This window comes from Bidens hawaiensis, unplaced genomic scaffold (genome assembly GCF_021521415.1).
Source record: "Bidens hawaiensis isolate Kalapana, Puna unplaced genomic scaffold, B.hawaiensis_p1.1 tig00006961_1, whole genome shotgun sequence".
Taxonomy (NCBI): domain Eukaryota; kingdom Viridiplantae; phylum Streptophyta; class Magnoliopsida; order Asterales; family Asteraceae; genus Bidens; species Bidens hawaiensis.
The window spans coordinates 15,548-40,859 of NW_027491477.1; the positions used below are offsets into that span (position 1 = coordinate 15,548).

At 37.7% G+C, this 25,312-nt stretch overlaps 3 protein-coding genes across 3 annotated transcripts; 1 reads left to right on the plus strand and 2 right to left on the minus strand.

Moving 5' to 3' along the window:
• Positions 1-5,998: 5,998 nt before the first annotated feature.
• On the minus strand, positions 5,999-7,552 carry LOC143633954 (peptide methionine sulfoxide reductase B5-like). Its single transcript, XM_077102159.1, has 3 exons — positions 7,429-7,552; positions 6,333-6,489; positions 5,999-6,247 (listed from the first exon to the last, which is right to left on the minus strand). Exons 1-3 carry the CDS (start codon positions 7,512-7,514, stop codon positions 6,083-6,085), a joined length of 408 nt encoding a protein of 135 aa, XP_076958274.1. The 5' UTR covers positions 7,515-7,552; the 3' UTR covers positions 5,999-6,082.
• Positions 7,553-8,324: 772 nt separating this feature from the next.
• Positions 8,325-15,447, plus strand: LOC143633978 (protein CIA1-like). Its single transcript, XM_077102180.1, has 10 exons — positions 8,325-8,613; positions 9,304-9,450; positions 13,136-13,354; positions 13,498-13,562; positions 13,638-13,703; positions 13,792-13,863; positions 14,721-14,783; positions 14,944-15,013; positions 15,119-15,202; positions 15,277-15,447. The coding sequence occupies exons 1-10, from the start codon at positions 8,410-8,412 to the stop codon at positions 15,343-15,345; spliced, it is 1,059 nt and encodes a 352-aa protein (XP_076958295.1). The 5' UTR covers positions 8,325-8,409; the 3' UTR covers positions 15,346-15,447.
• A 4,898-nt stretch (positions 15,448-20,345) lies between these two features.
• On the minus strand, positions 20,346-23,033 carry LOC143633955 (heme-binding-like protein At3g10130, chloroplastic). Its single transcript, XM_077102160.1, has 8 exons — positions 23,010-23,033; positions 22,422-22,492; positions 22,248-22,349; positions 22,043-22,147; positions 21,805-21,940; positions 21,584-21,693; positions 21,438-21,508; positions 20,346-20,984 (listed from the first exon to the last, which is right to left on the minus strand). Exons 1-8 carry the CDS (start codon positions 23,014-23,016, stop codon positions 20,825-20,827), a joined length of 762 nt encoding a protein of 253 aa, XP_076958275.1. The 5' UTR covers positions 23,017-23,033; the 3' UTR covers positions 20,346-20,824.
• Between the last annotated feature and the right edge of the window lie 2,279 nt (positions 23,034-25,312).

Here is a 25,312-nt window from a genome sequence, read left to right on the forward strand (position 1 = left end):
TAAAAAGTAGATTAGATGGTTGTGTAAGTTGCTTAAAAAAACTAATAATAGTGATAATTGCATCAAATTTAAGCACGTAACATTAATGTTACGATGAAGTAATGAATTTAAGTATTGAACCATAAAATACGTTCGATATATAAGCATATTATGAATAAACAAGTTACCATAATAAAATTCCCAAGTATCCAAATACAATAGTTCAAAGTACACATTCAAAAATCAACGAATATGATGCAGTTTCAAAAGCATTCAATGGCTCGAGAGACTCATGATTATTCAAAGACGATAAAACGAACCAGAGGTTCAAAGAACAATGTTCTTATAATATTAAAATTATTAGCATTATTATTGGTAAGTGTACCATTAAAGGAGGTGGAGAGACCCGACAATCCAATAGACCCTGGTGGTACGAGTTTAAAGTCGGGCGAGGTGACTCGTAAAGTTCAATTACTTGAGCGGGTAAAGTTGAGAGCAAACATGAACCATTCTAATGCTACATTCGACCGGGGTGGTATAAGTTCAGATTCGCGCGAGGTGTTTTGCAAAGTTGAATTGTTTGGGCATGTCATGAAGTTAATAAATAAGGAGCGTGTTAATGTTCCTTTTGATCCGGGTGGCTTTGTTTCGAAGACAAAACTTGAGGTCGAGTTTTTTCGAAGACGGGGAGTATGATGCAAATCTCTTTATTTGAATTTTGATTTTTAATATCTTTTATTATTTTTATGTTATCTCGTTTCCTAGTTTATCTTTTTTCATGTTTAGTATAAATAGGGATCCAAGGTTGTTTAGATTATTAGTTTTTGATTAAGTTTAATATTATAAGAACATTGTTCTTTGAACGTTTGGTTCGTTTTATCGTCTTTGAATAATCATGAGTCTCTCGAGCCATTGAATGCTTCCGAAACTGCATCAGTTGGTATCAGAGCTTTGGTTGTTCAAATGGCTCTGCGTGGAGAGAGATGCTTGCTCGATCGTAGATTCGCCGCCAGAGGCAATGAGAGAAGTATGTTCGATTCACGTGCCCACGGTAGAGATCGGTATTCTACTAGCAGAGTCGCCGACAGAGGCAGCTGTGGAATCTATCCCGACCCGCAGGATCTTAAGATCAAAAGACTCCGACAACGAGTACGTGACCTCGAGCTACGACACGAGATTCAACGACTCAAGCAACGGATCCAAGATCTTAAGGCATCATCGACATGGAAGGAAACGGAACCGGAAGAACCCGTCGGGGATGAGTTAACCGGGGATGAGGATCATCCTACCCATGGCGATTTTATCTATCGTTCACCTCCTCGTTTTGATAATTACAAGGATGAAAAGGTGAATACTTCCGGTGGCGATTTTTGTTATGATTCGCCACCCGTGTTTGATATCTACCGGGATGAGGAAGAACATACGGTGGCTATGGGTGGTGATATAGGGGTAGATGGTGCGGCGACTGCTATCGGGTCTCATATTCCGTCCTTGGTAATCTCTTTGGTGGTGGATATTAGTGGTGAGGAGGAAACTGGTGGTGTAACTGGAATTACTGGTGGTGATCCGGTGGTCACTAGGGGTGTGGAATGGGTTTTGGTATGTCCAATCAATTTGTCGCAAAATATGGGATATGGCATGAAGTCAAATTTTCAAATTGATGAGAAGAGGAAGGTTGTTAAAATTATGGGTACACTTACCAATAATAATGCTAATAATTTTAATATTATAAGAACATTGTTCTTTGAACCTTTGGTTCGTTTTATCGTCTTTGAATAATCATGAGTCTCTCGAGCCATTGAATGCTTCCGAAACTGCATCAGTTGGTATCAGCTATGCAGTTAATGTCAAAAAATAGCGGTCTGAGATATCGGTTATTGCGGTGGGATAGCGGTATATATATATATATATATATATATATATAACACCAAAAGTTATCTAATAATAATACTTAAGTCTTAATACCAAAATCATAAAAGTCAATAGTTCAAAACACAAAGCAACAATATTTTTAATTTAAGACATGATTTAATCACTTAATCGAAAGCCATAAATATATAAGCATCAGCAGCGGCTGAAGAAACGGGTATCGGAGATGAGCATCAGCAGCGATTGAGGTATTTTTAGGGCAATAAGCTGATCGTTCAATAATAATCATAATGAAATCGGGCTATGGGCTTACAGTTTGGGCCAAAAAAAGTAAAATTGGGTCAAAAATATTAAACTGATAATCTCATCGCTATTTCCGATATATCGGTGGCCATATATCAGCGAAATAGCGGTAAATAGCGCCGCAAATATCGGAACCGCTATTTGGACCGATATTTCGACCGCTATTTTACCGCCAGACCGATAACCGCTATAGCACCACTATAGCACCGCTATTGATAGCATATGGTATCAGAGCTTTTGGTTCTCAAATGGCTCGACGTGGTGTTGAATACTTGCTTGATGGTAGAGTCGCCGACCGAGGCAACGATCGAAGTATTTTCTATTCACGTGCTCGTGGAGAAGATCAATGTCCTACTCGCAGAGTCGCCGGCCAAGGCAGTGGTGGAGTCTGTTACAACCCACGGGATCTTATGAAGATCCAACGACTCCGACAAAGAGTCCGCGATCTTGAAGAGATCGAACGGCTCTGAAAACGAGTCCACGGTCTCGAGTTACAACGGGAGATGCGTAAGGCGGAAACCGGGGTCGAGCACCGTCGTCGGGGACGAAGGTGACGACAGAGAGGAGCATTCGTTTTACTATCACCCACCCCGGTTCTTAGAACCAATTTATCCAGAAAGTGTGTCGGGAGACAACCCTGTCTTTGATGAAGACGGAATCGACTATGATGAAGATGAGTGTTTATTTGCGGATCCTTCCGGTGGTGATTTTAGCTGGGATTCGCCACCCGTGTTTGATAACTACGGTGATGAGGAAGAATATACAATAGTTCTAGATGGTGCGGCGACTGCTATCGGGTCTCATATTCCGTCCGTGGTAATCTCTTCGGTGGTGGCTACTAGTGGTGAGGAGGCAACTGGTGGTGTAACTGGAATTACTGGTGGTGATCCGGTGGTCACTAGGGGCGTGGAATGGGTTTTGGTATGTCCAATCAATTTGTCGCAAAATATGGAATATGGCATGAAGTCAAATTTTCAAATTGATGAGAAGAGGAAGGTTGTTAAAATTATGGGTACACTTACCGATAATAATGCTAATAATTTTAATATTATAGATCGCATAAAATATTCTTCTTTAAATCCTACGAATGTGGGAATTCAATTTAGATATGATTATCAATTTGATGGAAAATGCTTCATTGCTACTAATAAACTTTCCCATAATTTTGATGGCTATACAAGTAAAGAGCCATTAATTTCGAAAATCCAATTTGGGTCCAATCCAATGCATAGTAATAAACAAGAAGTCCAAGGAGCTAATCGTTTTGACATTCTCAAGACTCGAGGACGAGTCTTTTTCGAAGACGAGGAGAAGGAGGTGGAGAGACCCGACAATCCAATAGACCCTGGTGGTACGAGTTTAAAGTCGGGTGAGGTGACTCGCAAAGTTCAATTACTTGAGCGGGTAAAGTTGAGAGCAAACATGAACCATTCTAATGCTACATTCGACCGGGGTGGTATAAGTTCAGATTCGCGCGAGGTGTTTTGCAAAGTTGAATTGTTTGGGCATGTCATGAAGTTAATAAATAAGGAGCGCGTTGATGTTCCTTTTGATCCGGGTGGCTTTGTTTCGAAGACAAAACTCGAGGTCGAGTTTTTTCGAAGACGGGGAGTATGATGCAAATCTCTTTATTTGAATTTTGATTTTTAATATCTTTTATTATTTTTATGTTATCTCGTTTCCTAGTTTATCTTTTTCCATGTTTAGTATAAATAGGGATCCAAGGTTGTTTAGATTATTAGTTTTTGATTAAGTTTAATATTATAAGAACATTGTTCTTTGAACCTTTGGTTCATTTTATCGTCTTTGAATAATCATGAGTCTCTCGAGCCATTAAATGCTTCCGAAACTGCATCAGAATAAGTTACACATATATTGTTTGAACACGTTCAAAAGTCAACTTAAACATATACTGAAACGACAAAAAATCACCGGTAGTAACTAGTAACAGCTTAATATTTCATTATGGCATTATTCCAATAGCACCTCCTGCGCCTCTCACTTTCTCCATCCCGTCTCTCCTTTTACCTCGTCATCGTCATAATCACTCAAGTGCTCATCATCGCTTGTTTATGTCCGTTTTGGTTCGTGGTAGAGATGAAGTAGGGGTAGGATTCTAGATTTGTACGTGTTGTTTATGGTTATAGTTTTTATTTGTTGTGTTAAATGGAGGGGGTGATGGGGCCTAACAAAGATGGTGGTCGATGGTTTTAATTTGTAGCGGGTTAATGTGTCATGTTTGAATAAAAATTTTACGTTCTCTGTCATTCTCTAGGGATTAGATTTATCTGGGTTAATCACTTAATTGGGCTTCATTTCAAATATAGTGTTGACATATAGCGATAATAACTGTGAAGACATGTTGTGACGGTGATTGCTAGCAAGGTAGAAGATAGTGGTGCTGGTTACTAGTGGTGGATAATGGTAGTGGACGGTGATTTTGGATGGTGAACTGTGATGGTGCATCAATGTTGGTTTCGGTAGACAGTGAAGATGTCAAGATGATATGGTTGAATGTGGCTGACGTTGGTGATTTTATATATCCAGGGGACCAGGACTATCCTGCAAGAAGCGTAGGCATACGTCTGTTGAGAAAACACCATACGGTAACTCCTTTGTTCTACGCTGGCCATATGCTTGAATTTGCTTAAGGAGGCGAACAATGTGGGCATACAGTGGTGGGCAAAACTTTGTGACACGTTTAGTACTTAAAACTTCTTTAAAGGGCTGTACATATCTAACAAAGCTAATGCGGGTACAACGTATGCTTTCAGGTAAACTGAAATAGAGATGCTCAAGTCCCGGGCTAGTAAGTCAAACTCACTTATATGAGAAAACCATACTAAATACATAACAACTCACAATTTCAACCATTATATAAATCAAGCCTCGAGCTTAGTTTCCTACATAATATGTGATATAATCAAGGCATGAATAAGGTCTAAGAAAATAGAGATTACACGACTGTCTGCTATTTGAGCCAAAGTTCATGAGTTGAAACATGATATGGAGTTATGGACCATACGGTGACAGTAAGAACATATTGGTATATTGTGTTGACAATTTCACCTCAGGGGTAAAATTATGAACACGTAGTATATTAGTATGGGTGCGGTTTTGAAGTGATCATATCTCTGTGGAGAAAAATGAATGGCAAAGAAGTGTGGTCGGTTTTTAGTAGGAAACCCGATAACTATTTCGTTTCAAATGTATTCACCAAAAACAGGAGATTGTAATATATTTAATCGCTAATTCCCTATTAGATCATCAATATAGATTTGCTTACTAGCTCTCAACAACATTATCATAAAAAAAAAACTGAGTTTATTTTGTGTGCTAAAATAATTAACTTGAATCCTTAAAACCTTAATAACTATATAATCTATTAAAGCATAATAATTTCAGTTATATCTGGATTTATTAAAGGATAACCTCACAATCTTACAACCCCTTCTTTGTTCAACGAATGGTGTGGCCTCGTTCTTGGCTTTGCGTGTTGACTTTCCTACAGTATTATGGAACACTTGAACCAAATATACTAAGTGCAAACTTTGTGAATTTGTAAAATTACATAACTCAAATTCAAAATGTTGATTAGTTTCTGAAGTTGCAAAAGCTATTTACATTCCTAATTGCGAAGCTTAGAAAGTGTGCTTGGAGCACAACAGGTGGATTATTAATATTAAGGCCATGTCATCTTTAAGGTCAGTATTGGTCCTAAAATCAAGTCAATGCTATTATCATTCATTCTAGAGTCCAACTCACTACTAAGACACCACCGATCATATAATATTAAATCAAACTGACCCAATTAGGTTTTATTAGCACACAACTTAATAGGCCATAGAAGTTTTCATCATATAAAAGCACAAAGCAATTCAAAGGCTAGAAAAGATTACTTGTTGTCTCCCAACATTACGGTTTAGAAATATCAAAGAGAGCCTGAAGAGCCTTCAGGAGTAAACTTGATGGAAATACTGTTAACGCAATGCCTTTCATCTGTAGGTGTCTTAAACCCCTCGCCTTTAAACACATGCCCCAAGTGCCCTCCACAAGCCGTGCAAGTTATTTCAGTCCTCCTTCCATCCGGGTCGGACTGCAAAATCAACAACATTCTAATTAACTCATTATTCCAAACTCAAAAGGGAGTATCGAAACCTTGAAAGAGTAATGAATCTCACAGTGCGGGTGATGGTTCCTGGAAGCCCTTCATAGAAAGCGGGCCAGCCGCAGCCCGAGTTGAACTTGGTGGTGGATTTATAGAGTGGTGTTCCACAACCAGCACAAGTGTATATTCCTTCAGCAAAGTGCTTATCATATTCACCGGTGCCTTTTGGCCTGCAATTTAATCCCAAATAAATCCACATCAACATCAACTTCTGAGAACTCATCACCAAATAGTAGGGGTGTAAACGAGCCAATACGAGCCCGAGCTTGGTTTGTTCTAACTTATAAGAGCTCAAGTTTGAGCTTGGCTCGTTTATTATTTAAAAATAAATTATATCATCATCGTACTCAGTAAATCCCACCAATAGCAAAGTTATAGTAGGGTCTAAGGAGGATAAGATGTAGACAGCTACAACCTTACATCTACGGCTCTACCCCATATGAATAGAGAGGCTGTTTCCGGTGAGACCCTCAACTCAATAGTAAATTTGCATCAAGCCTTGGACATAAGGCACATAGCACTCAGCCATCGGGACACCGGCCGACTGGTGCATGTACCCTTGTCTTTCGGCTATCAATACATGCATGATTAACCTTCCGCCACTTTTAATGTTATTTTCACGAAATTAGTAAAATAACGTTAAAATTAATGCAATTTCAATTTTTGCACCCCAAGGGCCCACACGTATATTATTTAAATTATATATGTGTCTTTAATTACTTTCGAATATTTTGAAAAAAAACCTTAAACAAACCTAAGCTTGGTTCGAACTCGTGTAGTACCTTAAATGAGCCAAAGCTTGGTCAAGCTCTGGCTGTGTAGCGTGAAATTAATACATAAAAGTCCAAAAAAGGAAAAACATAAAAATACACTAGGGCCGTTAAGGCTTGACGAGCCTAAACGAGCTTCCCACACAAGGATCAAGCTCGGGTCATCGATGAGATCTTAAGCAGAGCAGAGCTAAGCTCGTTTACACCCCTACCTACCAAATAGCAATTAAAGAAGCCCTAAACAGAGTATTTGGGAGTGAAATTGATCAATTAACAAGTAATCAAGGATGCACATAGAAATTGTGTTGGTAAAGGATTGACTGGATGTGATGTACTTACTCGGTTCCTTTGTTCCGAAGGATGCGGAATTGTTCAGGAGAGAGAACTGCACGCCATTCTTCCTCGGATTTCACAACGGAAGTCATCCCTAGTGGTGTAATTTACGGATTTTGATGGTTTATTGAGATAGGATAAATGATATATATTGGATGGGTGTATGTGTGTGTAACGAGCCAAACTCGAGCTTGAAAATCTGCTCACGAGCCGAGCTCGAGCTTTGGAAATAGAGCTCGAAACAAGCCGAGCTCGAGCTCTGTGTAAGTTAAATGAGCCGGGCTCGGCTCGGCTCGTTTGCACCCCTACTACCCGGCAATTTAAGGGTAACTTCGGTTATATTCGTTTTTATGAAAATCTTAATTTTATTAGACGATGCGAAACTAGGTGTATAAGGCATATAATTATGTCCCGCATAATTAATTTAGCTTAATTAATTTAGCTCATGCTTTATTATTATATTTAATGCGTAAATATTTTATTTTATGTGTGATTATTTTTCTTTATACGTGATTATTGTTTTGATTTCATAGTGTAGGTCCTTCTCGTCCATATTCGCTTACTCTACACAACCATGTGGGGCTAGGTTCAAGGGAGAATGAGGTATTTCATGGTATCATTATCATAGCATGTTGATGCATTTAGAATGCCCGTAACGAAAAACTTTTTGAAGGTAAAGAGCGAAGGAAGGTGGAGACATTATTTACGACATTAGACCCAATAGTTTTCTTTAGTAAAAGCATAAATCAAATCGGAAGTTGATAACTTAGTCCAATTTGTGTAAATCTTCTTTGATGCAGTGGTTGTTTGTTCGTTTTGGCCTTCCTTTGGGGTGTGGAGGTTTGTTTGTGGCTTCAACCTTTATTTATAAAAGTTAAAAAGAAGAATAAAAAAGTAAAGGAAGGACCCGTGGCCGCCACACCACACTCCTTCGCCTCCGATCACGCCTTCCATCACCAACCGCCTTACACCACTTCACCAATTACCATGCCTTCACTGGAACAAGAAGAAGCCTTTAAACTTAGCGAAGTTCAAACTCTTGAAGGTCACAGTGATAGAGTATGGGGCCTTGCTTGGAATCCAGCTACCGGTTCTAACGGTGTACCTGCTATACTCGCTTCTTGTGGCGGAGATAAAACTGTTCGAATCTGGCAACAACGGAGCACTTCCTCTGTTTCCTTTCACTGCAAGGTCTGCTTAATTATGTTATTTAAATTAATTCAATTCCAAGGCAGTTAGTTTAGTTAGGGCTTTAATTATGGATAAGGTTGTAACCGTTAAGCTTTTAACTTTTTATTGGACAAGCGGACGGTTATTTTTTAACGGAAAGCAGTATTATTAGTTAATACAAATATAAAAGACTCTCAATAGCAAGGTGCTAAAAAGGAGCCATAATGTCATAAACAAACATAAAACATCAAATTAAATAGCAATATTCTATTTGATTTGGCTAACCGAAAATAGTCGGTGTCAACGGTTTGGTCCGGCTACCAAATTTGTGTTGATAATTTTTTTAACATTCACATGTTAATTTTTCATGTTATTTATTCACGTAACACTCATGTGTATTTTTGTTTTGTAGTTTATGATGTTGCTTAAAAAGTATTACATACCTTTAATGAACAAACATTAGCAATCGTAAACGTACACATTATTGAATGTTCACGAACATTGAACGAACATGGACTCTGTGTTCGTGCATTTAGTTAATCGAACGGAACTACTTGTTCGTGTTTGTTCATATGTTAAACGAATGAACATAAACGAACTTCCCGTTGAGTAGTTCACGAACAGTACTGAACGTTCGGTTACTTTACAGACCTAATCATGGCGTATGTGTATTCTTATCAATAAGATTAATAATCTTTGAATTATGTTTAGGCAGTATTAGAAGATAGACATGATCGGACGGTTAGATCTTGTGCTTGGTCACCATCTGGTAAACAACTGGCAACTGCAAGTTTTGATGCCACCACTGCTATTTGGGAAGAGAATGGGAATGACTTTGAATGTGTGTCCACTTTAGAGGTATATAAATATAATACAAGTAACACTTTCTTAATATTGATGATATTTTACTTATTAAGCAAATGATTATTTGAATGTCGAGTGAAGAAACGTGGATCGACTCACTGGTAGACGATCAACTTTCCTCGGGTGTGATTATGCTATTTCACCGATGGTTCTTTGGGATCTGGATTCTTCCACCTACAAAATGAACAGCACCGTAAACTTACCCCTCAGAAAGGGACAGAGGGGTCCTCTTTGGGGTAACCCTCCGGTGTGAGAATAAGAGTTTGTAGGAGAAGATAATAATCTGAGAGTAAGGAATTGGAGTGTATCAGCTTAATATTGCGTGATACTGTGTAATAGGGCATACCTCTCCTTGTGGAGTTGATGTGGTATTTATAGTGCTAGGGTTTCCAATGATTGGGCTCAGACCCAATTAGGGCCTTTTTGGCCTCCTCCAATTGCTTTGCGCCACGTGTCCTTGGGACACCTGGTGCTTTTTCATTGATTATTCTCTGACCCATGTGCAATCACGTGGTAGCACATGGGTTTTGCTGAGTTGTCCACCTTTCATTGGCAGCTGTCAACATCAGCATATTCTTATTCCTTAAAAAGATACCTTCTGGAAGGTTGTCTAACGTGAACAATCAAGGTTGCCCTAATCCTGATTTGGATAAGGACGAGGTTGATTATGTGCATGTGTGATATGCGCCTATCCTGAGGATGCGCGAGGTCTTCTCTTTATTCTCACGCGCAGATGTTTCATGCGCAGATGTGATATGCGCCATGCGCGGATGCGCCACGCGCAGATGTGATATGCGTGAGCATGTGATATGCGTCACGCGCGGATACGTCACGCGCAGATGTGATATGCGTGAGCATATATGGTGCGTGAGCATGTGATACGCGTGAGCATATGTGATGCCTGAGCATATGTGATGCCTGAGCATGTGATGCATGAGCATATGTGATATGCGTGAGCATATGTGATATGCGCCATGCGCATAGGTTTTGGCTTTGTGCCTTCATAATGTCTTGATTTCAAGCCTCTTGTCTATATCTTGTGGGTTGACCCGCCTCGCTCGGTGTTGAGGCGGGTACATACCTCTTCAAGCCCCCCCAGTCTAATGTGTGTCTTGTCTCGCGCGAGTGAGGTAAGATAGATATTAGACTTAATAGTTTGCTCTTTTAATAGGGTTTGTCTTTTCTTCTTATTACTCATCGGTGCGCGAAATTCTATCCTTTTGGTTGAAAACGAATCGTCCCTGTACGTGGTTGGTTGTTGCTGACATGCGTCAGTGATGGAGACGTGTCAGACTTTTCGTGTGCTCGAGGTGCTACAGTTGCCTTTCATGTCCCCTCACATAGTGTCAGGAACACGTGTCGCGCTCGCGTTGGTCCGTACCTGCGAGTGGTGGCGCGTGAACTCTGGCAGCACCTGTATCGTTTCTTTTCGTGTCCCCTCACACAGTGTCAGGGACACGTGTCGCGCTCGCGTTGGCTTACACCTGCGAGTGGGGGCGCGTGAAGTCCGATCAGTACCAAATTTTCTCTCTCCTGGGCCTATAAAAGCAAGCCCTTAGAGTTTTTATTCTTCATCTTCTTTGTTGTTTATTCAGAGCTTTCTATTCCGATAGATTTCCGTTCTTCAGAAGCAACTTGTGCCTGACTCTGTTGTATGTCTGATAGCCCAGACAAGACAATCTCCCCCAGCAATCGCCGTGTGAAATCGCTAGTAATGTCTACGTTGAAGAAGACCGGCAAGGGGAAGAGGGCTGCTGAGGCCTCATCGGAGGAGGTAGGGAAGACCAAGGCAGTGAAGAAGTGGGATGAGATCCCCTGTAAACTGAGGCAGTCCGATTTTGACAGCCTTATCGCCTCTCAGGGTTTTCTCCCTGAGTATGGCTGCATGTTGCCGGCGGCCGGGCAAACGGCGGCGGACCCGCCCACCGGCTTTATATCCCTGTATTGCCATTTTTTCACCCACTGCAACCTTCGTCTCCCGATGACAAGGTTTGTGGGTGCGCTGCTTAGGTTTTATGGGATTCATATATCCCAAGTCCATCCGTTTGGACTCGTGCGCATGACTCACTTTGAGTTCATGTGCAAATCTCAGCGCGAGGAGCCCACCCCTCGGCGCTTTCAGTTTTTTTATAAGCCCAAGATCCAAGATTCTTGGTTCTCATTTATTCCTCGCAGTCAGAAGGTCAAGTGCTGCACTGTTTCATTCAAGAGCCTTCATGACTGGTTTGAGAAATTTTTCTATATCAGGGCTGGTGTGATCCCCATCCGCATGACCATGCGCGCGATCTCTTCTGCGCCTGCGGATGTGGGTGTCTTCAAGAACCCAACTGGCGCCTGGGTAAAAAAGTTGACTGCCGAACCATCCCCCGCCAAGAACATTTGCGAGGAGGCGCTGGTGGGGGTTGGTATGAGCAGGAGGTGGGCCGACAGCGCGACTGAGCCCGTTATCCAAGTTGACGGCTTGTGTAAGTTAATCTCATTGCATTACTTCTGCGCGAATATAAATCGTTTTGCTGATATCATTTGACTTGTTTTGTGCAGTCAGCAAGGAGTATGTCCACGCCGCCTATGATGAGCATATGGAGGGTGGCTCCGTCGCGCTGGGCGCTGGGGAGGTTGGCTTCCCCGATCGCTTCGATGACATGTTCATCCCTGTTGATCTGGGATTTCGCTTTGACAGCGACGCGCCTGGTAAGCCTTTGTACTTATGCTTATGCCTTTATAATACTAGATTTGGCTAACCTTTCTGTTGCGTGGATTCTTCCACCTACAAAATGAACAGCACCGTAAACTTACCCCTCAGAAAGGGACAGAGGGGTCCTCTTTGGGGTAACCCTCCGGTGTGAGAATAAGAGTTTGTAGGAGAAGATAATAATCTGAGAGTAAGGAATTGGAGTGTATCAGCTTAATATTGCGTGATACTGTGTAATAGGGCATACCTCTCCTTGTGGAGTTGATGTGGTATTTATAGTGCTAGGGTTTCCAATGATTGGGCTCAGACCCAATTAGGGCCTTTTTGGCCTCCTCCAATTGCTTTGCGCCACGTGTCCTTGGGACACCTGGTGCTTTTTCATTGATTATTCTCTGACCCATGTGCAATCACGTAGTAGCACATGGGTTTTGCTGAGTTGTCCACCTTTCATTGGCAGCTGTCAACATCAGCATATTCTTATTCCTTAAAAAGATACCTTCTGGAAGGTTGTCTGACGTGCACAATCAAGGTTGCCCTAATCCTGATTTGGATAAGGACGAGGTTGATTATGTGCATGTGTGATATGCGCCTATCCTGAGGATGCGCGAGGTCTTCTCTTTATTCTCACGCGCAGATGTTTCATGCGCAGATGTGATATGCGCCACGCGCGGATGCGCCACGCGCAGATGTGATATGCGTGAGCATGTGATATGCGTCACGCGCGGATACGTCACGCGCAGATGTGATATGCGTGAGCATATATGGTGCGTGAGCATGTGATACGCGTGAGCATATGTGATGCCTGAGCATATGTGATGCCTGAGCATATGTGATATGCGTGAGCATATGTGATATGCGCCATGCGCATAGGTTTTGGCTTTGTGCCTTCATAATGTCTTGATTTCAAGCCTCTTGTCTATATCTTGTGGGTTGACCCTCCTCGCTCGGTGTTGAGGCGGGTACATACCTCTTCATCGAGTTATATAGGGGCATGAAAATGAAGTTAAAAGTGTCTCATGGAACGCATCTGGTTCACTGCTTGCAACTTGCAGCCGAGACAAATGTGTTTGGATATGGGAAGTTTTACCCGGGAACGACTTTGATTGTGTTTCTGTGCTGACTGGACACGCACAAGATGTCAAAATGGTCCAGTGGCATCCAACTGTTGATGTTTTGTTCTCTTGCAGCTATGATAACACTATTAAGGTAATGCATTTTGTTTTCTAAGCCTTGTGTTTGAACTTGATTTCGACCCATTTGCTTGTCAAACGGGTCAAAATTGGCCAAAGTATTATTTGATATCATACAACTGGTTTGACAGTAAAAACATATTCACATTGCATTTCCAGGTTTGGGCTGAGGATGGTGATAGTGATGATTGGCAGTGTGTGCAGACTTTAAGCGAGTCAGACAGGTGACAATTTATAACAAATGCTTAAAGTTGTGTCGTCATGTTGGAATCTAATAAATAATATCATAATGATTTCAGTGGGCACACGTCAACAGTATGGGCACTATCTTTTAATGTCACTGGAGATAAAATGGTTACTTGCAGGTATGGTAGTTAAATGTTATGTAGCATCAGTAATCCAGTTACTTATAAGCTAGTTTAACAGCTCAATAATTGCGGATTATATTTGCAGTGATGATCTCACCATTAAGGTGTGGGGAGTGGATATTACAAGATTACAATCCGGTGATATCAATGCATCTTGGTAAGTACCATGGTTTAAAAAGGCGTTCCGAGGCGCGCCTCGAGGCTTACGCCTCGGCAGCCTCAATAGAAAAACGCCTTAGAGGCTTAGCCTCATAAGGGTACTGAAACCTAAGCCTCGACCTTTGTGAGGCGGCTTGAGGCGGTTCGAGGCGGTGAGGCGTCGAGGCGAGGCGGTGAGGCTTAATCCTCACTAGAAGTTGTAAAATATGCCAAATTTTTTTATTTCTTGGACTTCTTTTTGTTGAATATGGTATTAATAGAGCTACAAGGCACTTCTCTACTTCCGACGGCTAATTCCGGCGCCGGAAGCATGCCGGAAACCTACCGGAAATTAAGAAGAGTGGCTGCAAGAATAAGTAGAAGCTGCGTGAAGAAGCGTTTTAGCCTTTTAGGTTTAATAAAGTATCGGTATTTTAAAATTTAACCTTCTATCTAACACAAGTTTACATTTAGTCTCTAAAAGTTGTAAACTTTTACATAAAAAGTGTAAAATTAGTGTGTGTACCTTAACATTTAGCCCGTTTATCTTCACTAGTTTATATTTGATCCATAAACTTATAAACTTTTACATAAAATTTATAAAGTAACATTTTTTATTTAGATTATATATACATTCTTAATTTTTTAATATTAAAAGTGTGATTTTTATAGATTATATATATTTTTTTATTTTTTTGTAATTATGTTTCGAGGCTTACGCCTCGGTCCGCCTCGAGAGTCTAACAGAAAACGCTTCGAGGCTCGTTTCCGAATTTTTAAACCTTGGTAAGTACCATACTGATTTATGTATTTATAAAAGGATAATTATTCAGATTGCATGCTATATGATGTATTATGTTTTTTTGGTTTTGGCAGGTGCCACCTTTGCACTATGTCTAGTTATCATGATCGAACTATTTTCTCAGTCCATTGGTCAAGGTAGTTTTTAAATACTTTTATTTTTTTTCCCAAAAAGACATTCAATTGCAACTGTATAAAAGTTCTTTTTATTTTGTATTTCTTGAAAAATTAAGTATGAGAATCAAAATTATAACATACCAAGCAGATGTTATATATTGTTGTACTGCTCATGTGACAGGGACGGAATAATAGCTACTGGAGCAGCTGATAATGCTATACGTTTATTTGTCGAATCTGAAGATCTTTCGGTAGGCATTTCATATATACCTTTTCAGTTTTGTTTTGTTTTTTACAGATAATTCATTATTTTGACTGGTAATATAATATCACAATCTCTTTTTAACTTGATACAGGTTGATGGACCCTCATATAAGTTGCTCCTTAAGAAAGAAAAGGCGCATGCGATGGACATAAACTCAGTGCGGTGGAGCCCTACGGTAATTCTTGTCATATAATTGCAAATGGGTTGCAATTATTAATTTTGTAATCATATGTGTGGCGTCTTTTGCAGGGTAACATGCTTCTTGCTTCTGCAAGTGATGACGGGACCATTAAAATTTGGAAGTTGGAGTCTATGTAGTGAATATCATATCATTCTTCACGCTCGCATGACAGTTTTTGATATTGTCGAGTGACTGAAACATTACTTGATACTATTTTTTTCCCTTGTTAGAGGACGAAAGTGGAATTATTATGTGTGCGCCCTTTTTTACATGTATTCTACACCCACTAACTTATTACTCGTGCTGTTTGGATGGATGAAGTTGGACTGAATTTCATTCGAATTCTGAACTCTCTAACTTCAGTTAAGGCCAGGAAACTGTGATTTATTCCTTGGTCACTTTATTAGGTTTAAAGATCATCTTAAAACAATTTATTGTTTATTATATATCTTCCTTTGTATAGTAAGGGTACAGTAAGGTTAAAACAATCATTTCATATAGTGCAACTTTGTGGTTGTCGCGCTGCTTTAAACGAAAGGTCGAGCGACCGTGCCCCTCGCTCCTGCCTGATTAACTTTGTGTTGTTTTTAATGGCTATCACGCATCTAATATACTCCAAAATCTGTATTATTATGTACTTAAACCTCAACCTGCTGAGACTATTTTGTACATGATATACAATAATTGTACAATATAAAAACCAGGCCCGTTCCTCAGGCCCAGTCTATATTCTCCCTTCGGCCCAACCAATTAACTATTCTGCATTTCTACGGTTCAACCCACTGGAAGGCCCATTGCTTGCCATTAACATTTTGTTACTTAAATAATAATAATAATTTTACGAATAACTAGATTATGTTAATTAAAGTTGTTACTAGCACATGCAAGTTTAAAGCTAAATTTATCTAGCACATGCAAGTTTTCCCCATCTTTATTAAACATCAATAACTATTTTATACAACATATATATAATTAAAAGACTAAATTGTCCTCATATATCTTGCATATAACTAGATTTAACTAACACACTTGACGCCCATTAATGAAATGGGTGTAACATGCATGGTTTTGAATACAAAGGACAATTTCTGTCCACTGTTTAGTTAGATGACAACCACTGAAAATTTATATAAACATAAAGGATGAAAAATCTCTTTTGGTTATGTTTTTGTATTTTACTATGTCACTTTTTTACCATTTGTTTTTACAGTGATACATGCATGTTTGTATGTTTTTTACTTTGGAGCCAATAGTCTCTCTAGAAGCAGGCTCTCTGCTATGGATGTCTTACCAATATTTTTTTGTTATTTGTGAAATTTACTGGGTAAAGTTTTGCTTTTTATTTTAGTTTTATTTTGTATATGTAATACTGATTTTCTTTATTTTATGAATTGTAAATCAATAAAATAGTTGTATTCAATGTTATATACGAACGATTCTTACAAACAAAACTACCATTCAATGTTGGTATTTAGTTACAATTTAGGTAGTTGGATTACCCCTAGATTTGAACCCAAGCACATCGTTACATATCGGAGTTACAAAGGCATGTCAATGTGCACCAAACATGAGAGTGACTGAGTGAGTTGATATGACTACATCTACAGTTACGTTCTTCGGTAGTACATTTGGTCACTTTATATTTATGATACACGATCTTCATTTTCTGGTTGATTTTACATTAGATCATCTTACTCCGATATACTATTACAATATTAGTACCATGCACTGTGAGAATATGCAGTGGCGGATCCAGAAAATTTTCACAGTTGGTTCACTGTATTAAGATATTCTAATTTTATAAAGACCAGACAAACAAAAGTCCGGGTCCCTTCTACGATTTGGGTCGGGTAATCATGTGGTTGAGGCCTTTATGGTAATCATGTGATTATACGTGGCAAAATGGGTTGGGGGGGGGGTGTCGGTGCGCTAAAAAGGTAGTGTTAGAATATGGTAAATTTGCTTCGGGTCGGAATGCATTTCAACAATATGAGCACATGCCAGTTTAGAAAGAAGTATTAAAATGATTAAATCATCAAGTTAAAGTGACCTAAAAGTCATCACCTTATCATATACGATTATCACTAAAAATTTTATTCATCTCCTCAATATTTCGTTAACAAAGTGACCAAAAGTTAAGACAAAACATTTTCATATATTCTAAGAAGTACATATATGAAATCTGAGGGACTCATAATAGTTCTACTACTTAAACTAGAATTGAGCTACTTGCAAGTAGCAACTCCTAGCTGTCTATACTGTAATACTCCTATCTATGCTCCTATATAATTGTTTTGATAGTATTTAAAAAAATTCAGTAAAACGCACTGAAGAAGAGAATTGAGCCCAGGTGAGCTAGGTCACAGTCCAAGGTTTTAACCAATAGTCTGCTTGTTCATTTTGCACACATATTCACTCTATTTATTTATATGGGTTCACCGCAGTTTTTTATATAAGCTTTGTATTAAAAAACCGAAATTCAGTGGATTCTCGTGTACCGGTACCTACTATGTAGGTCCGCCTCTGAGAATGTGGGGTGGCACCCTTACAACTTCACGAGCATTTTAACACCCAAAACTTTGCCAAACCACAACACCACCTCATCAAAAGGGCATTAGCTAACCGATGCTAAGTCCAATTTAAGAAGTGTATCATAAGAGTCTCAACTTTTAACATACATTATTATTATTAAGAAAACCTATTTTTTTTTCTACTACATAAGTGTACACGCAAACAACCACATTATAAAAAACTAACAAAGTTAGAATCTGTTAGTAAAAAGCTCGGATGTGAAAATAGGTTTAAAAATAAGGCTGTAATAAATTTATTAGTTAGCCTTAACACCTTCCAATGAGTTACAGTGTCCCTATAAACGATTTAAAAATTGTAGAAAGTGAGATTTTAACTGCATTAAAAATTATAAAAGTGTTATGAACCACTTACGGTTCTTTTTAGATGACACCATTTGTCACCAATTATGCATGTTTGTCCCCTAAATAGTGTTTTTGAATAGTTATTTGGTATTATAAATACCATGTGTTTGTAACAAAGATATGCATCTAGTAAAATTGCAATTCTCACATTTTATTTACTCTATTGTTTCTTTGTTATTAAAGTTCAATTATTACTCCAATAATCTTGTTATAATTAGGGCTAATATTATAACACGTTATCAACACGAGCTGCTTATATCCTAATCAAGAAAGGTAATAGACACAAAGGTATCCACATAAGCATCATAAACACTTTTTTAATTATGTACATTGGAAATATATATATGCATATACATATACTAAGTAATAGCAATAATATGTATAACATTGTTATTAAAATTTGATAACTATTCTAACTTTTATTTATATATGTACACTAATATTTCATTTAGAAATTAGATTTATTTACACTAACAATTCTATTCTTATTATTGTGCACACTAATTATATATTTTATGAAATAAATGTTATTTAATATCTTAGTTATTATCTTACTTTAAAATAATTAATATTATATACACACACACACACATACAAACGGTTATAAATTTTCAACTATAAATAACCAATTATTAATCTCAAATCTTTCACAAATACAAAAATTTTCTTCTCGGGAATACTCAAGATAATATTTGGAAAGATGATTCATCCAGTTTTAATGTTAACTACCATAATGCTGATAATCTTATTGTTCTTAATTTGTAATCTCCCACCTAGAGAGTTTAATATTTTCTTTTTCTGTATCTATTTATAGCTATACCTTTGTATTTTCTTTCAATTTTAACAAGGATGTAATTCTAATATTTATCTTATTTGTGTTTAGTAATAAAATGGCAAACATCGCAAAACTTGAATTTCCGGCTCTTAATATCACCGGAGATAATTATATGTCATGGACGGCACATGTTAAACGACATCTCAAATCAATGGGTGTTTTAAATACGATAACAAAGGGAAATAATTGCGAAGATCAAGACAAGGCAAAAGCCGAAACACATTGATGAGATGTTACAATTTAAGTATTCAAATTGTGAGGATCCATGAGTTTTGTAGGAAGATTTAAAAAGCATATTTGATCATCAAAGGGAAGTTCTACTTCCCACTGCTAGAGATGAATGGAACAATCTCAGGTTCCAAGATTTCAAAAAAGTAAATGAGTACACCTCTGCTTTGTTCAGAATATGTTCAACGCTCCGATTTTGTGGGCAAACAATTACTGAGGGAGATATGTTGGAGAAAACTTTCTCCACATTTCATGCATCAAATATAAACTTGCAAACACATTATCGTTTGCAGAATTTTAGGAGATACTCTGATCTAAATGCATTACTCCTTGTAGTAGAAAAAAATAATGAATTTTTGATGAAAAATCATCAATCTCGTCCCATAAGTTCTTTAACAATACCAGAAACAAATGTTGCTCACAAAAATTCTCATAAAAATTCTGGTCATAAATGGGAACAAGGTCGTGGACGAGGCCATAGACGTGGACGTGATCATTTTGACAAAAGGCATTTTAATGATCGTAAACATTCATTTAAATGGACACTAATTCTTACGGTCGTGGTTGTGGCCGTGGCCATGGTCGTAGCGAGAGAACCAATAATTACCAAGTTCCACAAAATACCAATTCCAACCAACACAATAAATGGAATGAAGCTGGTAGGTCCGAAAACAATGGCACTCCATGTTTTAAATGTGGAAGTACAAACCACTGGTCAAAGGCTTGTCGCACATCTCCACATCTGTGTGAACTATACCAAGCCTCTCTCAAAGGAAAATAGAAAGAAGTGAACCATGTTGATAACTTTGATGATATCAATACTGAGCTGAGCATTGAAGACTTTGATGTGGAACTCTGAAACAAATGTTGTTTGACGACAATTATTATATGCAATAATTAAGTGTATTTCTCATTATCTTCCTAGTTTACTTCTATATATACAACAAAAATCTAATCCCAACAACCTTACTCAGAAATCAGAATATAACCGTTTCATGTCTATATACTACAAAAAAAGCTCTTGTTAGCAGAGTATCTTGTTATATAAAAACACAAGCAGCAAAAAATGGGGAATTGTATAATTCGATTAAATAAAATCATGCAAACAGGTCAAGAAGTCAGCAAACAATATTACCCCCTTGCCAGTTCAGGAAGTTTCTACAGATTTGAAGAAGATCCCGGAATCAGGGACGGAAACAGAAGCCGGAAATGGAATTGTGAGGATAAAGCTGGTGATAACCAAACAGGAGTTGGAGTTGATGTTGACAAAAGGAGGAGTGTCAGTAGGTGATTTGGTTTCGCGTATGAAAAAAGAAAGCTCAAATGAGACGGTTGTGATTGAAGATGAAGATAATAGAAACTGTGGAAGATGGAAGCCGGTTTTAGATAGCATACCTGAATTAAACTAAATTTGACAACTCCAACATACATACATATGTAGTCAGTAAGCTCTGATAGATACAGTCAAACTTGATCGGCATAAAGTGTAATAACATGAAAGATACTAAGATGATATGTATATTTAGCTCAAGAAAACTGTTATATAGTATCTTATATGCATGTTTTGTTCTCATCTAGTGGACCCGCTTGGTTTGTGTGCTTAATTATCTAGAAATTTTCCTAATTCCAGATATTCTCAATCAGTATGTAGCAAATCTTCTGATTAGTACCTGAAAAACCAAGCCTCTTGTTGTATATCATCCATGACAATTCAGGAGATGAACTTGAATGATAATAAGTTTCTTTGTAGTGATTCAAATTGGTGGATAATGGCATTAATCTGTGCACCAATACATAACTGTGTTAGTGCGGTCACTCATGTCAATATGGAATTAGAGATATAAAAAATAATATATTTCATCTAATTATGATAGGTTTTACGAAATCTAAGAAACAGTTAAAGTGCACTTACAAATTACAATCACTGTCAAATAAATGGTTAAATCATTCCAACCTGCTATGTTTTCTGTTGCAGGCAGCTTTGTCTTTTGCAATCTCTTAAGTTCTCCTTATGGGCTTCAAGGTCTGTAATCTGTATTTTCAACTGTATTCATAAACTAACATAATATTTCATCATCTTGTATTTAAATAACAAAAAACTTTTCAAATAAATTCTATGTATATTATATACAGCCAACACAAATTAAGTATTTTACTTTACATATCATATGTGACTTCTGTGTATCATATATTCATGTTACTGAGTACTGACTATTGTAGAATGAGGATTTACTCTTGCTTCCTTTCAACTTCCAGGGAAATCTCATTTCGCCTTGTAAAAGGGAGTGTAAATGGTGGATTGTACTGAAAATACAAAATACTTGTTATTATGTTATTGTATAGTCGTATAGATGATGTTTCTTACATAAAATACATTACCTGTGCAACTTCCACCAGTGCACCATTTTTTACTTTGAATTGATTATCATTCTTTAGGGTGTCACGAAGTTTTGATTCCCGGCGCATGACATCTTCATCGGTGACAAAACCTGAATTGATATGGTTCAGGACAATCTTAGAGCCGTATTTTTTCATAAAACTTAGTCTGCTACAAGACGAGATTTTTTTTCTTAAATGTTATGAAGACATGAATCAGTAACCTGAAAAGGCAACAACAGCCACAGTTCTAGCAGGCACCTCTTTGATAGTTACAGCAGAGCTTTTGGGGAGTGGTAAGTTGGAACCATACTTTGAAGGCATGACGAATGACATTGTCCACTTATCTTGATCTTCTAACTGAATATTAATCAAAGATGGAAATATATTACATATACATACAAGAATATCATATTTCATACCCAAAAAGATTGATAAAACTTAAACATGAAAAGAACATACTCTCTTAGTTATCACAGGGGTAGTCATGTCCATTGTCTCACCACCAGATTGGGTCCTTCGTGTGAGTACAGGTGTAGTCATCTCCATCGCCTCATTTGCTGTATTCTGGAAGGATATATATACAGATTAAGCAATTAAAGTAAATACGTTCATTTTAGCATTTCTGAAAGTTTAATCTTGAAACCTACAATGAAAGATTGAATACCTTACCGAACAGGTACTCGGCTAGTACATTAAAGGATTGTGATGCACCGTTCAGATCAAACCCGTACTTTCCTGGCATTGTAGTCTCAGCTTCAAAGTACGGCTGATATAAATTTAGTTAGTTTCATCTCTAATTAACTGTAACTAATCCAGGAATTAATAATTATAGCAATACCTCAAGTTCTCTTATTTCATACTGATCATTTCTACTCAGTACTTTGAACTTAACAGTTTCCAGATCCGGAACTGCAAATACAAAACTAAGAGTGAGCAATAACCCAACCGAAATTAACTGAAAACCAAGTAACCAACAATCGGTTATCAGCTTTTTTTGTACCCTAGGTTAACCGTGATTAACCAAACTGAACCATTCGTATTTTCATACATTACTAGTTTTTACATTTCATGTTTTATACATTCATTTCATGTATTTATACCTCCACTTCATGTATTTATAGTTTTATACCTTCAATTTATGTATTTATACCTCATTTCATTTATTTCGAAGCAAAATTGTAGGCCCGAATTTGGTTTTGGTTATTAAATGAAAATGACCAAACTGAAAACCGACAAACTAACCAAATAAACCGATTGGTTAATAAAACAGATTAACCAATGACTTCGGTTTCAGTTCTGATTTATGATAATAGCCGAACCGTAACCAATAAAATAACAGAAATTGAAACCCTAGCTAGCTCCCGAAGTAAGAAGACAAAAATTAAACTTAAAATCAATTCATGTAGATTAGAATTTACACAAACACCTGACATTAAAGCTTCCTCTAAATTCCGGCGAACATAAATCGATCCACCCATATATTAAATCACAGTGAAAAAGATGAAATGGCTTTGATTGTATTTCTTCAAAGGAATGGAAATCGGAGAGGATGAAGATGTTATGGCCCACCAAGCACCTGCATGAGAGAGAAGAGGGACCCACGCTTCAAGTCCGTTGTAGGTTTGTGGCACCGGACCTGCAACAATCTTCAATGCTCCACAACGGTGAGTCGGACTCCATCCACGTCCGTCAGTTGCCACATAGGATCGAACCTCTAGGTATGCATCCCGTTGTAGATGCTCTAAGTATTGGTGGTGGTTTAGTTTGGTATTATTGTGCCACGTCATTTCTTTAACCACCATAAAGGGTGTCCGGGGTATATCGAAAGTACTCAATTCTTCGAGAAACCGAAACCGAATGGAATAGGAGATGGAGAAAGTGAGTTGGGTTGGGTATTTCGGCTTTCACCCCGTGTGATTCAGTTTGGTTAGATTGGTTTACGGGATTTATTAGATCACATTCTAAATCGGTGAGGGCTCTGAACACTTGATATTTTTTGCTTAACTATAATCAAAATTAGTTTTATATTTTTAATGTAATATAACATACTATTAATTGATGAATGACAGGTGCAAACAGGGGCGTAGTCACTTGTTAGTGAGGGGTGTCCCCCGTCCCCTGTAAAAAAAAATTTAGTGTTAATATACCGAAATTCCCGACCGACCCCTGTAAAATTTTAGCACCGACCCCTGTGAAACTTTGAAGCCGTACCCTGTATAATTTCGAGACGACCCCCATGATATTTTGAGACTACCCTAACAAAAAATACAATGACAATTTTATAAATATAATTATATAAACGTTATATAAACAATTTTTCCTATTAAATTTGACTTTAATATTAAAAAGTCCATTAGTCCAATATCCAATCCAATTTTTAAGCAAAAAACCCAATTCAAACCCTACTCAATTTTTAGCTCAAATCTCATTCTAACTTCTAAAATTTATTTTTTTGACCGCCTCTGCTGCCTCACTTTTTCCTTTTTTCACCAGTCACCCGCCTCACCGGAATCGGAAAGTCTGACCAATCTCACGTCGTCCTTGACACTTTATCTTCTCACACAATCTCACGTCCACTACTACACTACAAATTGTTTCCAAGTTTCCAACAGGCAACAACCCTCACGTCCACTAAAATTGTTTCCAGCCTTCCAGGTATAACATAATACATTCAATTTATGCCTAATTTAGTTTAGCTTTTAGATTTTTAGGTTTATGATATTTAAACTATGTAAAAACCAAACATAAAAAATCGCCACTATTATGAGTATGATTGCTTCAATGCGGTTCTAGATTTGCAAATCCAAGAGTTTGGGACCGTTTTATCGAGGTAACATCCGACTTACTTGTTTCTTTGAGTTGTTTGACTCCTTGTGATAATTTTCGGGCATTTTCTATTCCAAAAATATTACGATTAGTCGAGTTGTATCCATATGATTTTGATGAAATTGATAAAAGAAGACTCCTGGTTGAACTCGCGACATACATTGATAATTTGAAAGGAGATAAACGATTTAAAAACTTGAATGGTTTAGCAAGTCTTGTTCAATTAATGGTTTAAACAAAGAAACACCATTCCTTTGCATTGGTGTATCGTTTATTAAAGTTAGCTTTCGTATTACCTGTCGCAACCGCAACTGTTGAAAGATTCTTTTCGGCGATGAAGTATGTGAAGTCCGATTTGCGTAATCGATTGGGTGATGAAAATTTAAGCGACAGTTGTATTTGTTACATTGAGAAAGACTTTCTTGTCAATGTTAAAGTAGATGATGTAATGGTTAGATTTCAAAAAATGAAAACTCGTAGAGAACAACTTTAATATATTTGTTATCTAATATTTTGTTTGGTAATCCTATATATATATATATATATATATATGACCCGACTCGACCTGATTCGACCCGACCCAATTCGACCCGACAGTTGTATTAGTACCGACCATAAAAATTCCCGACCTCTGTGAAAAAGTTTTGTATTTAGTCCAATGAATCAATGACATTTTTGTGTACTTTTCTTTGTAGGTTGATGGTTTGAGTGTTGCTCTAATGGTGGAGTATATTTATTTACTTATTTAAAAAGTAGATTAGATGGTTGTGTAAGTTGCTTAAAAAAACTAATAATAGTGATAATTGCATCAAATTTAAGCACGTAACATTAATGTTACGATGAAGTAATGAATTTAAGTATTGAACCATAAAATACGTTCGATATATAAGCATATTATGAATA